General features: G+C 40.5%; 1 protein-coding gene across 1 annotated transcript in view; it reads left to right on the top strand.

The window, feature by feature from the left end:
* The window catches only part of cdh23 (cadherin-related 23), a 198,507-nt gene that overhangs the window by 44,155 nt on the left and 138,862 nt on the right, over positions 1-15,490 (top strand). The window contains exons 5-6 of the mRNA XM_069189026.1: positions 1,052-1,099; positions 2,132-2,224. Coding sequence (XP_069045127.1) covers positions 1,052-1,099; positions 2,132-2,224 — 141 coding nt within the window. The remainder of the gene's footprint in view (positions 1-1,051; positions 1,100-2,131; positions 2,225-15,490) is intronic.

The following is a 15,490-nucleotide window of genomic DNA, read 5'->3' as shown; positions in this document are numbered from 1 at the left end:
TGCCTTTCATATAACTAATGACTAATCCATTCATAGAATTACTGTATATCTGGAGGTTTCTACCTTTTTTAAAATTCATATTCTAATTGTACGTTTTATATTTTCCAGTTTATTTAAATTAAATTTAATTAAAGTGTATATTTCTTACATTTTTCATTTCTTCTGTCCAATCAACTGTTAATTGGAGGTTCCAATTAGTTTTTTTTAAAGTTTATTTTAGAAAAGAAAAAACACTTTTATTGTGCAGATGTTGTTCTCAAGTAACAGAGAGACTAAGTGCAGGGAATGCAGATTACACTGAGAGTCTCCTACTTTATGGTCCTGTTATTCTCTACATCCTCCAACATGAACACCCTGAACATGAACACCCTCTGTAGACATGTATTCCCCTCCAGTTTTTTGTGCTGACATCACAAGAAAACATTTTGTTTGATTTGGATGCATACTGTACGTTTTTGATTGCCTTAAATTAACAACTTTAGTCTGTCATGGGATAAATTATTAAACAACACATAGGGATAAAAACTGTGAACTCTATGAAACCCATGGTATTATACCTCAGGGCACAACTGTGTTACCAATTCTGCTGCAAACCTAAGATGACAAGCCTTCAGCACTAATGAGAGAACATTGGGATACAGAAGAGGTTACAGATGGCAGGAGGCTGTTTGGTTCACCTTCAGTTGCATGTAGGCTTATCGACCACTGTTTGCTCAATCTTCAGCTGCAACATTTATCTGCTCTCGAAGTGCAAATTTTCCTCTTGTGGAAATTTTGTCTGTGTGCAGAATGCTGATGAATGTAAGGCTTTGTTAAAGAGAAGGTCCTTCATTTATATGTGCTGCGAGGGAAATTGCCCAGGTTCTTGCACTCAGAGTTTCTCCATTGTAAAACTGAGGCACATTGGTTTATACTTACAAAACAACAACAAAAAAAATCAAATCAATTTTCAGGTGTTTGCAAAGGAGCTGCTGAAGGCTCTTTGCTTTATTTCAATCTTCAGTAAAGTAAGGGAACTATCATGTCTATGTCTTTTCATTTATTCCTGCAGGCCAAATCCGAGTTTCAGGTGGAGTTCTCTGTCAGTGACAACCAAGGGGTAGGTACAGAAGAAAAAAACATATTCATGATATTTATGAAATGGTCAAAAAACAGAAAGTTCCCTTAAATTAGTAATTTAATACATACACACTAAATATACAGTATAGGCTTTTAGAATCTTGGAAAACAATTGAATTAAAAGATAAAATAAGGCTTGGGAATTCATAAGGAATTTTTTTCATCTAGTTTCAAAACCAAAGGAAGCCTGGAGCAATCTTATGACTAAAGCTCTGTGTCTAATTCATTACAGCAAGAGCTCAAAATACCTTTTTCTTATAACAATTTGTTTTATGGTTTTGTGAAGTGGGCACTAATAAAATAACTGTGCTTATTACAGTAGTAATCTCCGAGGTATTTTCTTCTAGGATTCAGTGCTTTTCTTTCGGAGATTTCTACTTGGCTTGTGAGGTGAAAATGTGAAGTGCTGATTAATCCATTCTTGGGCATTGCTCTCTTTCCTGCTGGAAGGAGTGTGTGTTTTGTGAGTGTGGGTGTGTGAATCTGCCTGTAGATTCTGGGAGAGTAGCTAAGAGGGCACCGGGGGGTGTACTGTAGGTGAGGTGTTACTGCCAGTAGGGTGGACAGGAGCAATCAGTGGGAAACTACTGCTGTTCGAAAGCTTGCAAATGAGCTGAAACTGGCACTGTATACAGTATATACTGTGCTTACAGTACACAGCACTGCTGCTGCAGGGGTGCTTTCTGCCTTGGCTGTGTCGTTCTGTTTATTTCTCTGCATACAGTATGTTCTGTGTGGGTGGGTTTGTTTCTGGCGGCTGCATTGGTTTTAAGTTTGCCCATGCCATGTGTGTTCAGTGATGTGTTTACACTCTACGACAGTGTGAGTAAATTATATGTGTGTCCTGTATTATAGTAATTACTGTATAAACACAAAGGTACACATACTGTATGTGAGGGTGTAGACCTGCTTTATCCAGGGGCAGAGTGTGTGCCATTTATTTTTTATTTTTGATTCGTAAACTCTTTATCTTTTCCTGTATGGTTAAACAGTGTGGACCCTCTGTTTGCAGGTCATCAAGGGGACAGTGAATATCCAAGTGGGGGATGTGAATGACAATTCTCCCACCTTCCACAACCAGCCGTACAGCGTGAGGATCCCAGAGGTACAGGCACAGTCTCCTACAGACACACTGATCTGCTGTCTTGCTCATTCTCACTCATGCTGCCTACTGTATCTCTGCTAGAGTGCTCCGTTCTCTCTCACCCAGCTTGAGTTTGAAATGTACTATTAAGCTAGTTGTAAATTTCTGCATTTAAATGTCTGCTTTCTGTGTTTATTGTGGTGTAAAGGGCTTTTTCATAGTATATGTTTAGGTGATTTGTGTTTCTTTTAATAAACAGTGGGTTCTTTATACTGTAGCTTCATAGGAGAAGGTTTTCATTGTAGGAAAGGACTGCAGATACTGTACATGCCTGTAAACAGAAGAACTCCAGGATCTTTTTTTGGGGGGTGCAGGCATCCATAACCATAGCTCTGGAAAAAACAATATTGTCAAGCTTGCTGATTTTGCTGCATTACGCTAATCTTGCTATGGTGGCTTTAAACTGTTTTTTAAGTACGTACATCCCAAAGTACTGTATCTGACTTGTTTTTTTCAATTCAGTTCATATTTTATCAGTTTTTCCTTGAACTGATTTAGTTCAAGGGGTTCTTCCAGTACTCAGTTGGACACCATTTCCGAGAGTCAGTGTATTCCGGGAATAAGGGAATGAAACTTGATTAGAGGTCACCTGAGATCAGGTTCCATCTGCGGAGCTTTGGGAGGGAATGTGGTTCTCTTTTCTAGGAGCAATCAGTCAAGGCTGTCAGAGCTGAGCCAGCAGACTCTCAAGACTGAGCTCAAACTCTGATTCACTTTACTAAAGCCTCAACATTTTTCTATATGAAATAATTGTCAAATAGTATGAGAATAACAATAAAGGTATCAGGTAACTTACAGACACATGGCAACAAGGCAGTTCTTATCTGTTATGGAATTAGTCGTTCAGTAATTTGCTGGTACATACTTACAACTGTATGGCAGTCCTCTAATATGGCACTGCATTGGCTCTGTGGCTAAGGATCTGCGCCTGTGGCTGGAAGGTTGCCAGTTCGTGTCCTGCGGCTGGCAGAGGAATCCTACTCCATTGGGCCCCTAAGCAAGGCCCTTAACCCCAACTGCTCCAGGGGCGCCATATAAATGGCTGACCCTGTGCTCTGACCCCAAGCTTCTCTCCCTGTCTGTGTGTCTCATGGAGAGCAAGTTGGGGTATGTGAAAAAGACAAATTCCTAATACAAGAAATTGTATATGGCCAATCAAGTGATCTTATCTAACTGTTTTACAGTTACCAGACACTGTACAGTATATTACAATCTGTCTTCAGATTAGAATCCGTCTGTTGTAAGGCACACAGACAGAATTCAGTCCCATGTAGTTCATTGCAGGTTTCCAGTCTATTAATGTATACATTTTTCCAAGAGTTGCTGTGTATATTGCAGATTACATGTTGCATTGATTACGCTCACTGCAGCCAAATATATACCAAATCCAATTATTTATTTAAAAATCAAATATTTCTGTAGTAGTTAAACAAAAAATAGTATATTGCTCATAACAATAGTTTTATAGATACTAGTGCTCTAGAAATATTTTCAACCTATAAAAGCTTACTGTTTATGTCACTTTGACACATCTAAACATAGCAGGTGTGTTTCTCTCAAATTAAATATACAGTTTAAGAAAAAAACATATTCCTTAAATCTTATAAAAACATGACCTTACTATGATAACTATGGCTGGTACAAAACCAGCAGCTCGCTTAATGATGTAGCATATGTATTACAACAAGTGCACTTGAAAACTGTAACAGCTCTACAAATCTCCCAGCTTTCAGGATTCTCATATCCTGCTGCTGTCACCCCTGTCCCTCATTTACTAATTACCAGGGCAGGTTCACTGTCCCTTAAATACAGGAGGTGGGTTAACCCTCTACTGCTCTGCCAGCCCTGCTACATGCAGTTTAGTCTTACGGACAGGGTTAAGAACGTGCTTAAGTGTTATAGGTATGAATGAAATTCTTCAAACACTTCTGAAGAGTTTAAGTGGACAGATAAACTTACAAGGTTCTGACCCATATGAATGTGATTCAACACAATTTTAAAAATAGGGCTAGCCTCCAACTATTGTGCTCAGTTTGACATGGTTTTTGATTGATTGTGGTATTCTTTAGAAAAAGCCAGGCAGCTCAACCGCACAGCCACATGATGAGTGCTCAGGGTGAGAAAAGTGGCGAAGGTGAAAGAAGAACAAGAAGAGTGTTCAGGTGATCAGCATAGAGCAAAATCTAGATGTAATCAAGTGCTACAAGAAAAAAAACTCCATTGTATCGGCCTGATCAAGACATAATTGCAAACCATACCTGCAAATTCAGAGAAAATTAATATACAAAATGAAATGCTACAAATTGTTTGATTTCTCTACTTTGTTGTATTCTCTTACTTCTTTATTACTCATTTTCTCTCATAACTCTCATGCCCACACTCACTGAACCATTATTTTATCTACAAATGACAATCAAACATAACACATACTGTACATAGGAAAGGCAAAAGTTAAAGGTATTTACAAAAGTCTGGTCAACCCAAAACAGAAAAAATGACTAATGTGCTGATTTGAAGTTGGGAATGGAATTCACACGCCACACCACCATTAACCAATTACGTTCTCATGCGAAATGGCTGTACAATTGTAATGATTTCGAAACCCACAAATTTTTGTTTGCAACTATTGTATTAGTTAAAGAATACCTCTACTGTACTTCACATGCACCAGGAGCAGCAATGTACTCTCATGTTAGGACGTACTCTGTAACCCACCCTGTGCACAGACAGACTGATCTCCCCAGAAACTATTCATACTTTGACATACTAGGGGATACTAATAGAATAGTAGTAGAATAGAGGAGTTTATTGCTATATGTACAGTACATGTACATTGGAATTCTTATTCACACTGATCTCTCAGCGTAGACAGAGCATTACAAACATAATGAATAATAACAGCAGAACAATAGATATGTTGTGGAGAACAATAAATATGTAGTAATGAAAAACACAAATATTGTAAAACAATACAAAAATGCATAGTGCACATGAAAGATAACTCTGAGACATTGCAGATGAACTCCGGGTGTTGCTCCTTTGTAGAAACTGAGCATACTGTAGTTAAAAATGAGACTGTGTGAAAGCTGAAAAAAGCTTTAAAGTTTTAGAGATATATTTTTAGTTCAAAAATTTTTCCCCACAAAAAATATTTCTTCAAAGTACAATATTTCAGCAACCGACAGCCACCAAAGGAAAATAAAATCTGTTTAGAGAGCAGCTTGCCCTACTTCTGCTCTGTGGAGGCTGGCCTGTCTCCTGGTGAAGTGTCTTCAATAGGACAGAACCAGAGTGCAGAGGAGAGAGAGAAAAATAATCCTGTCATGGATGTTCTGACAACACCCCTGCACTCTCCTTCTTACATTCTTTTTCTCTCTTCTTTGCCATCTCTTTTCCTTTAACAACGTGATGTAATACAGTAGGTCCCTCTTCTTGTTGGTTTGCTCAGAACCAGATGCAGATTCACTTCAGAGCTGGTGTGCACAGTCCTAGCTATATGAGGACTGTTAAACCATGTAGAACTAACAGGTGAAACCCTGATCATGTGCAAGAACAAGTCTGATACTCTCTTGGTACAAAAAGACAATGTTATTTACCAAGTCACACTGTACTGAGTTACAGGATGCACAGACTTTTGTTGGGGCTAGATGTTATGTTTTTGGATTTGTTTTCTTTTGCTCTCCAAAGGTGATTTTTATTGTTTTGTTTGATTACTGTGATGTCAGGCTGAGGAAGCCATTCGTATCTCAAAATGAGCAAACCCGGCATATTTAGAGTACAGCTGCAGAGCAACAGGAACAAAACTCAAAATGAAGCAGACATGAACACGTCGGTAAGAAGTATTTAGGCATGGTATGTCTGTGATTGATGCAGAGCCCAATGCAGGAGGTGTACAGAAGGTTAATATCTTTGCCATGGATTCAGAAGTATAGTGGGATGTTGAACCTTTCTGTTATTTTTCCTGCCAGTACCTGGCATTTTGCGGCATATCACCATGTCATGCAGGAGTTGTGTACAGATGTGGCAAGGTTATTTTCAGAAGAAAACTCACCAATGCAAGCTTACATTCTTCATACAAATGTAAACATGGTTAAGTGTTCAGTTTTCCCACTAGGCTAGCAGAAGGTTTGTCTGCTCTGCGTTGTGCCTGGTTTTGTTTCACATTCATAGAGTACATACTGTATATACAGTATCTCTTTCTTAAGGCTTTTTACTTAGCTAGGGTTCTGTATATGCAAAACCGAAAGATATACTGTACTGAAAGTCTTATATCCCACCTCTACTGTTGGTTCACTACTTTTTAATGTCCTCAGCAGCCTCATTTACTGCATTACCTTGTATGGCCTTGCTTCGTAAAACCAGAATGACATCACTCCATCATTCTGTCGGTCACAGAACAATCTGCAGACACTGGACTTTCCTCATTGATCAGAGCACCATTGCCAAAATAAGGGCTCCTCTCCCTTACTGCAGGTCCAGGTCCAGATACTGTACCTCCCTGTCTCGTAGAGCCCCACAATTGCTGTTTTAATTATGAAACCTGAAATAACAGCATCCGATAAAACAATATACTGTAAGCCGGAGCTGGGACGTATAGAGACACACTCCAGCCTGATGTCTGATTCATTCATCACCAAAAACTTGATACGAGGCTCATTAGAACACACCCATACATGAGTTCCAGGCCGTTAGGCTGCAATTGTTCTTGTGGGTTGATTAATAGGGGGAGGATCGCTTTCTTAACACACCTGCGGAGAGTGTGTCAATGTAATCGCCTGTTTAATTTGTGCCCGTTTAAGGAGGGGTGGCTAATTCTCAAGGTTACATGGGTTCCAGCAATGAGCGTGTCAGTGGTAATTGAGCACTGTGAATTTATTGCAGGAGGAGAGAACCGACAAGGAAGAATGAGGAGTCGTTAATAAAGCTGGGTGCTCACAGCTAGTCGCCCAGGGGCCTTTGATCTCTTTAATTCATTTTCCTTTTCCAATCGGTAGGACAGGGTTTCATTACAGCCACCTTACAGAGTAACAGCCATGAAATGCCACTTTTAATGGTTTTCCTACCATGCTCTTTAACTTTTTATGTTGCTGATCATCAGTGGACATGGATTTATGCTATTATATAAATATTTACTTTTCTATAACTTGTAGAAAGTAGCAATGAATAAAGTATCTTTATATGTGTATGCAGATGGGTACTGTATATAGAGTAACTTTAACTTGAGCTTTACAGACTTGTTAGAATGAACACTCTTTTGGGTTAGGATAGAAGTTAAGAGCAGCAGTCACAATGAATTATGGGTCTGGTTATACTATTAATAAGCAAAGACAAGGAAATAATAGATATTAATTAGCAATTAAAATTGATTATAGGTATGATATAATAATAATTAGATCTTAGTCCAGTTACATCAGTGCAGGTGAGCTAATTCAGATTCATATCCATTATTCATTGCAACTGCAGCCTTAGCTGCCACCCCACCCTGGAAGCTTAGATTCTTTCAAAGATGCATAAATGTCTGTGTCACTTGTCAAAGTTAACTATAAGGTAACCCAAATCAGAACTAAAAATCTGTCTGGAGCTGCTAACTTTTACTTTATATGTGCAAAATGCCACATTAGAACCCGAAAACCATTATGTCTCCTATTATATTGTGATTGGAAAAATGGTTAATTAATGTTTAACCCCATAACGTGTTAAAGAGAGTACTCTTACTGTTTCCAAATGAATCCAGAAAAATGGATTGACCATCAGTTGTCTCTTTCTTCACTGGTTCCTGTGAGCACTGTATCACCTGCAGCTTATGTTTCTAAGAGAAAATAAAGTTTGATCATCTTACAAACCAGGATGCACATGTACTGTACAAAGGTGTACAGAAACAAGCACAATAAACTTTGTGACAGTTAGGGTCTATCTATAGTTTGTCATACTGGGAGAAGAGACCCAGCCTGTGCAATTCTGAGCCAGGATTACTTCAGTAACCCTTTTTTAATTTTTTTATCCACCATAAATTGAATCCTTCGACAGCCTAAAAGCAGCATAGCAGGGCTTGACTGCCAGTCATCAGTAAGCAGATAGACACTAAAACCTTCAGCAAGAGTAACAGAGCCAGCAATATTGTAAAGGATGGGTTTGTGGGGGTGGGGGGGTTAAAATTGATCTGCAAATGGCATTTCACTTTTAGGAATCGATTGAGGGTCCTTTGATTGAACCATCTTTCTTTTTATTTATTATTTTATGACTGTGGTGAAAAGATGCTGGCAATGGGCATGCAGCCAGCAGTAGGAGACGCTGACACGTTTTCAGTGTCAAGACACAAGCTTAGCCATTTCTCACAGCACTGACAGGAACCTACCCTGTCTGGCCACTGTCTGAAAGAAATCCATTAGCCAGCTGCAGTGGAGGGTATAAGACGAACCTTGTTGTTGGGCCATGGATGACACCTAAGTCTAAAATGTCAGAAATAAGCAATGCAATGCTTGATACACCTGTCTGTTAAAGATATTTACTGAGTATCATTTATAGTTAAAAGGTTTATTCATAAATGCTTTGCAAATTGCACACTGGGGGGTATGTATGTTAAGTAAATAGCTGCAATTGTATCCCTTTTTTTGGTTACTGAATCCCTTTGAGCATGAAGAGCACCTCAGCTGGAAATGCATTTACGGTATATTTGTATAAACCCTTCATCGCGTTAACAGGCTCTTATTTGGAGTCAGCACTGAGAGGAGCGCAGGCTGAGTGTGAACACCAGTGAGGTTCACAGAGAGAAAACCATTAAAATGTAATTTTCCTTCCCCCTGCTCTTTAAATAAACCGTTGCCTTTCTTTCCTTCTCCCCTCTCTTCCCTGTTTTTAACAGCCCTGCAAATTGAACACGCAAAGTAGACACGTTATAATAGATGAGATTGTGATAACCCACGGCAGGTGGGAGTCAATCGCTGTCAGATCTGGGAAATGCATTTAAATTAATGGTTTTATTTCTTTTTTTCTGTAACAACCTTGGAGCCCCTCTATTTGTGAGAAAATCTACAAATGGTTCGGACAGGACACAGCGGAGTCCAGCATCATGCTCCTTTATCGAATATCCCCATTTGGAAACCTCTCGTTCCTTCCCCCCAGCTGTTATCTTATCTTCTAAGTGGGATTACCCCTGTCTCTAAGGAGCAATATGTACCCACACAGCATTTCCCAATCTACCCAATTCTAACAATGCTGTCAAGGACGGGGCACTTTGGAGAGTGTCTGTACCTTTACAGTACTTTGTCTGGATTTACTATTCCATTAACAGCAGCTCCCCAGGGCACCAGTTACACACCCGTTTTGACAAAACAGAAAAGATTTTGTGTTCGTCGGCTTGTACTGGCAGCTTCACTTGGCTTGACTCGTATTCCCAGATCCCCCCTCCCCAAACAAAACTACCAAACAATACATTTTTGAAACTGTAAGATATGGTTTCCAGAGTGGAGCTGCCGGCATTAGCAATAACACCCACAGTGTGCTAAGTACCGCAAGTGTGTGTTCACTGTGTGTCCGAATGTGAGTTTGCTGGGACAATAAAGAGGAGGCATCGCTTCTGATGTCTCTGGGATCCTGATGGCTAAGTAACAGCTTTACTGTGCGTGCAGCGAGGGCTATAAAAGCCCCAGTCCAGGAGCCAAGTTGCAACAAACCTCATTAACTCCCTATGTATTCGCTTTATGCAAATCTTCCATCCCCTGACTGAGACTTGATTTGCCTTAATAGAGTTTTATAGCTTTCCAATTTGCTCAGATCTGTTTGGGCTGTCGCACTGCCCCAGCCGTCAGGGCTGTTGAGCTGCTTCATTTTGAGAAAGGACAGAAGGAGTTGAGATATGGATCAGATTGACCTTCACAGTCCTCTTCCACTCTCTCCTCCTGCCCCCTCTCTAATCCACTTCCTCCCTGGTGTCTGGTGATCCTCTCCTCTCTCCCAGTAAGGGAAGGTGTATGTGGGGGGGGTGGTGGAACTGGCTGTAGGGGAGGAAGTAGGGGAGGAGGGGAACGATGATAAGTAGCTCTGTTTTAATTGTAATAGTTTCAAAATTGATGGAGACATATGTCTGGACAGCACTTCAACACTTCTTGATTCCCACTCCTGCATAAACACACTGAGTGACAGTGCCACAATCTACTAGAACGGAACTTTAGTTGGACAACAACCTGAACATACCCAGTAATTTACTGGAGTTTAAAAAACAGTCATTAAAACAATGATGATGCAAGTGTCAAAGTTGGGTTGAAAAATGTCATTTTGTCATATCTCTCTTAGGTGCTCAAGAGTCCTTCACTCTCAGAGATTTTCTGTCCCTCGAAGAACTTGGTACATTCACATCTTGTGTATTTGAAAGGTGATTTTGACTCTTTTGGTATGCAATTTGCTGTTCAGTGGTTGGGTGCATTGGAATCAGAATTGACATGCTGAACACTTGCTTACTGTAGAGGGGCACAAAGAGTAATCAAGACGCTATTGTGTACATTAGCTTAGCTTTAGTAAGGGCTTCTCTTATTTATTGGTAGGGCAATCGCCCTTGGCTCTCCAGGTATCCAGTGATTGCTCTGACATTGTTCTTGGGTTGAGAAGAGGGCGACTCATCTACTGGCCCTTTGAAAATTCTCCAGTTCGGGTTTTGGTCAGATTTGGTAATTTTGTAATGGAGTCACAATTGAATATGCAGGATGCAGAATCCAGCAATTTTTGAAGAATTGAAGGTGTGGTATCTGACTGTTTCCGATGAGGTGTCGGGCAGGCTTGCAGGCTTGTTCCTCGTGACACAGTGGAGCAGGTCGGTGATTGTGAGACGTAGCAGGCAGGGCTGTTTCTTATCATGGACAGCAACACATCCTCGTGCATTATCCTCTCCAGTTACAGCCAAGCACTCTACTAACCCTTGAATGCGGATCAGCTTGAATCTGCTTTTGTGGGGTTTTTCTGTGTTGCCTTTTTAGTTGTGTAGTTGTCTAAGTATTTAAAGTTCATTGAGGCATACAGGTCAGTTGGACTTCTGCAGTTGCCCACTCTTTCCACCTGTGACTCATATTTTCACATCAACAAAGGTAATTGGATTAAAACAGTCAAAAACCTGCAAGGATTTTTTTTCTTTTCTTGTTGCTTTTTTTTTGTTGTCTTACAAAAGTTCGATTCCAAAGCGAAATGTAAAATAATAGCAAATACATGTTCAGGATATGGCAAAGAGTACTGTTATAAGAGATTTTAAAATAGTGAATGTGCAAAGAGTTCGTTAGTAAGCCCAGAGTCACTCAGACCTGCTTAGAAGAGCTGTATAGCCAATGACAGAGGAAAAAAAAGTTTTGCCAGTGGAAGTGAAAAAGAGACCAAGATGGCTTAAGGACATTCAAGGCTTAGAATGCTGTGGAAGGCTAAGGGTGCAGGCAGTGTGAAGCTTAGTCTGCAAGAGGTAGGAACTGGTATATGGCTTACTGAGGCTGTGACACTGAAGGGCCCAGTTTCAGCTTCAGACATGACCCTGGGGAGGGTCATAAAAGCTAGTGCCAAAGCATGAAGAAGAGATATGTCATGTCGCCAAGGGTGATGTGGCTTGGTGGACAGATCTCTGGGCATGGGTAGCCGCAAGTGAAGGGCTCAGAAATCCTCAGCACAGCCATTGTTTAGATGGTGCTTGGAAAAATAAATTATCTGAAAGCAACCAGGTTAAAAACACCAAACGCCTCGAAACTAGCGTATATCCCAGAAGGAGGCAAAAATATAACACTAATCTTGAAAGAGGGTCTATGAAATGGGAAAATAGCTCAAATTATAATGAACATTTTGCTATTCTCATGGTGTCACCCCACATGGGATCACAGTGGATATAGTGGTCCTACCCTGTGCGGACAAGAGAGGTGAGGGCAGTGAAGGAGCCCAGGAAGACCAAGACCCTGAGCTCTGATGGTGGCTCAAGGAGATGGAGCTGTGGTTTGCATGACTCACACAGGGGAGAAAGCTTCTTCCCCCTCTCCTAACATAACCAATTTAATTTTTCTCTTATCCTCCATGTCTGTTTTCATGTATAATTTAGTAGCTGCATTTTAGTTCAGTCACCGTATTCCCAAGAGTGTCTTGGTTTAGGAGAATAATTGTTGAGCAATAGCCTTCCTGTTCTCCTTGGAGGATGAGAGGGGAAAGAGAGGCTCTTCCACAGACTTCTCAGGGCCCCTGAGCTCAGTGCTGTTAAAGCACAGAGACTCAAAGAGTGAGAGAGAGGGTCTTATACACAATTCGCATTTCAACCAGGTTGACTTAAGACTTAACTCATGGATTGAAAATCATAGCATAACGTGAACTCCATTGTGAATTGAAGAGGACTGATTATGTTAAAAGCAACTCTTCATGTGATTTTTTTGCCCTTTTAAAGGATGAGTTTTTTGCTAAAGGGTGCCTTCCAAAAATAGTGGTAGCCAAATGGTGCCTTCATGCTGTGTCTCTGATCTCTGATTCTTTGTAAAGAGGGATGGTGAGAGTGAAAGCGAGTGAGAAAGGGATGAAGGATGGCTGGATTTTCAAAAGCACACTTCAGATTGTAGCTACTTATTGGGGAGGTAGGGGGGTGATTGAAATTGTAGCCCCAGTAGCATGCTTGCCTCCCTGCCTGTTCCTGCTTCTGCCACGGCGACTGCTGCAGAGCTACATGAAGTGATTGCTAACCTCCAATCACTGTGGTGCATGCTGGGACAAGCAGGCCTGCTCTCTCTTTTCTTCTTTCCTCCAGCCTACATGCACTCTCTTTTTTTGATTCTTTCCCTCTTGGCTTTGCCTCCGTAGATAAGTCCCTGACCTAATCTCATCATAATAACAATAGCAAATAACAATCATAATAATTACAGGGGAGATGTGTATATGGGGCTTTAGTCTGCTGAAATATTCTGCATTGTTCAAATGCCCAAATGCCTTGACAATGTCAGGAGAACAGAACACAAAAGCTTTGTGTTCTTAGCTTGTCGTTAGTCTCCCTAATTTCCCCCTTACGTTGTCAAGCAGTGCAGTGCACCTGAACTGAGTGACAACAGCCATGAAAGGTATAGTTAGTGTTTTGAAAACCCCCACATTCTTCCTTCATTTTATGTGAAGGAATTGTTTTCTCACACTTCACTGTTCCGCTGCCATGAGGCTGTTTGAAGTGTCTTTAATCTTATCTGGACCTGACCTGTTTCACACCTGCCTGGTTGCTTGTGTCACCCTGACTCCTAGATCTGCAAGGAACGCATTGATACTGCACACTAGGCTTTGATTTCCTTTTTCCTTTCCTTCAAACAATAAACATAGTTTTGTGCTTGCAATATGCCATTTAATTGTTCTTTTGACATGATAAAGATAGTATTCCTGAATCTCTGATTGTACTTTACCATAAAATGCATAGCATAGACCAAAAATCACACAAAAAGGGTGAAAAATTAAACAAAAAGGCAAAGGCAAATTAAACAAAAAAAAGAAATGAGTACCGCCATGCATCGCACATCGCAACCTCCAGGCTGGGCTTACCCTATTTAAAGGGGTCCAACCTGGGGAAAAAAAGAACCGCTAGCACAGCGGTGACCAGACTGGACTGACCCTATTTAGCAGGGTCTAACGTGGTAGAACAGGGTGCGTAAGGCCAAAAACAAAACAAAAACTTAATATGTGAAAAAGGTGTGCCTGAAAATGATGGGACAGGCAAAAAGAAAATAATGCCTTGCACGGGTGCAGTCCCCTCCGGGACTATCGGTGGAAAAATACTCCCCTTCCTGAAGTAGCCCTGCTTGTGTCTTCAGGGGAGTTTCCAGTGTGCCTTTGTAGGACCCGCACTGCTGTGACTACAGAGGTGAGGCATCACCCTTCCTGCAGTGCTCTGCCTCCACACCCCAGCGTGATGGCACAACTGTATTAAACTGATGGAAATGTACCAAAATCAGGAGTGTGTAGCAGGATGAAGGACTTCCCTGAAGAGTACAAAACCGAGGGCTCTGCATTACACAACAGGACAGTGTGGTTCTGGACAACAGGGTTATATTGTGACCTTTTTGCCATGATTCATGAGCCCCAATCAGCAATCTGTAGCATTTCAGCAGCCTTCACTGGTAATTCTGATTCACTAAATGCTTACAATAAACCGTTGGTTATTTGGACCAATTCAGTGCTGGCCTTGCACCATCCTAATACTTTTTGACGGATCTAATGATGTCAGAATTATATGAAACAGGGAGAATCAGGTGGCAGAACTTCCAATCAGTTCTGTTGTAACTTTTTGGCAAAATTAGACCTTTGCCTTAGTAGTTGATAATTATATTTCTAATAACATAAGAACACTAAAGGTCATTATCAAAGATAGTAATTTGGCCCATCTGTCTCGTTCGTTTGCTTGTACAGTACCTATTAAATCAGAGAATCTAATCAAGCTGTTTTCCGAAAAAAAAGGCAGAGTATCAGTTTTAACAACATGGCCAGGTTACTTCTTTTAGACTCCATCAACTCATAAAAAATGCAGCGTTTTTCTCCAGTTGAAATGTGTTTCTCCATAGTTTATACTTGTGTCCTCTGGTTTGTGTTTCACTGTTTCTAAGTAATATTATTCTGTAATGATAATTTAATCTAAATGAGATTCTAAATACTATGATTTAATTTTGTAGTGTTTGAGGATTCTGAATATTCCCCTAATAGCCTTCTCTGTTAAATGATAATGAATTCTGTAAAGATAGACTTGACTGTACTGAAGGTCCCCTGTGGAAAAAATAGTAAATATTTCCCTATTCAAGATCCCACAGAACTCCCTAGATTAAATCATTAAGTCCTGCAACAACACAAGACAGGTGATGCCCCAGTGAGCAGCTCTAATTTGATTACACTGAAGCCACTAATTCTACTGATCCAGTGTTTTTCTCTTCCAAGTCCTACGGTCCACAGGGTCTTCTGGATTTTGATTTTACTGAAGGTCTTAATTCAGTAATTGGCCAAATTATTTACTTAATTGGAACAATCTATCTCTTTTCCTATGTCCAAAGCACATGATGATTAAAAGACCATTATGAAACACAGCCCTCCAGGCCTTTGAGGGTTAATCTGTAGGCCAGCATCCCTCTAGTTTTTTGTCTCTTGGAATCAGCTACCCCTGGGTAAGAATCAACTTCTCTTTCCCTCAGTGACCCTGCTCTCTGACTCCCCGCCCTTCACTCATAATCTCTGCACTCTCTTTCCCCCCTCATTTTTCTTTAT

The sequence above is a fragment of the Lepisosteus oculatus genome, chromosome 4 (assembly GCF_040954835.1).
Source record: "Lepisosteus oculatus isolate fLepOcu1 chromosome 4, fLepOcu1.hap2, whole genome shotgun sequence".
Lineage (NCBI taxonomy): Eukaryota > Metazoa > Chordata > Actinopteri > Semionotiformes > Lepisosteidae > Lepisosteus > Lepisosteus oculatus.
Note: the sequence above shows the minus strand (reverse complement) of the source record. Positions and strands in the feature narration are given on the sequence as shown.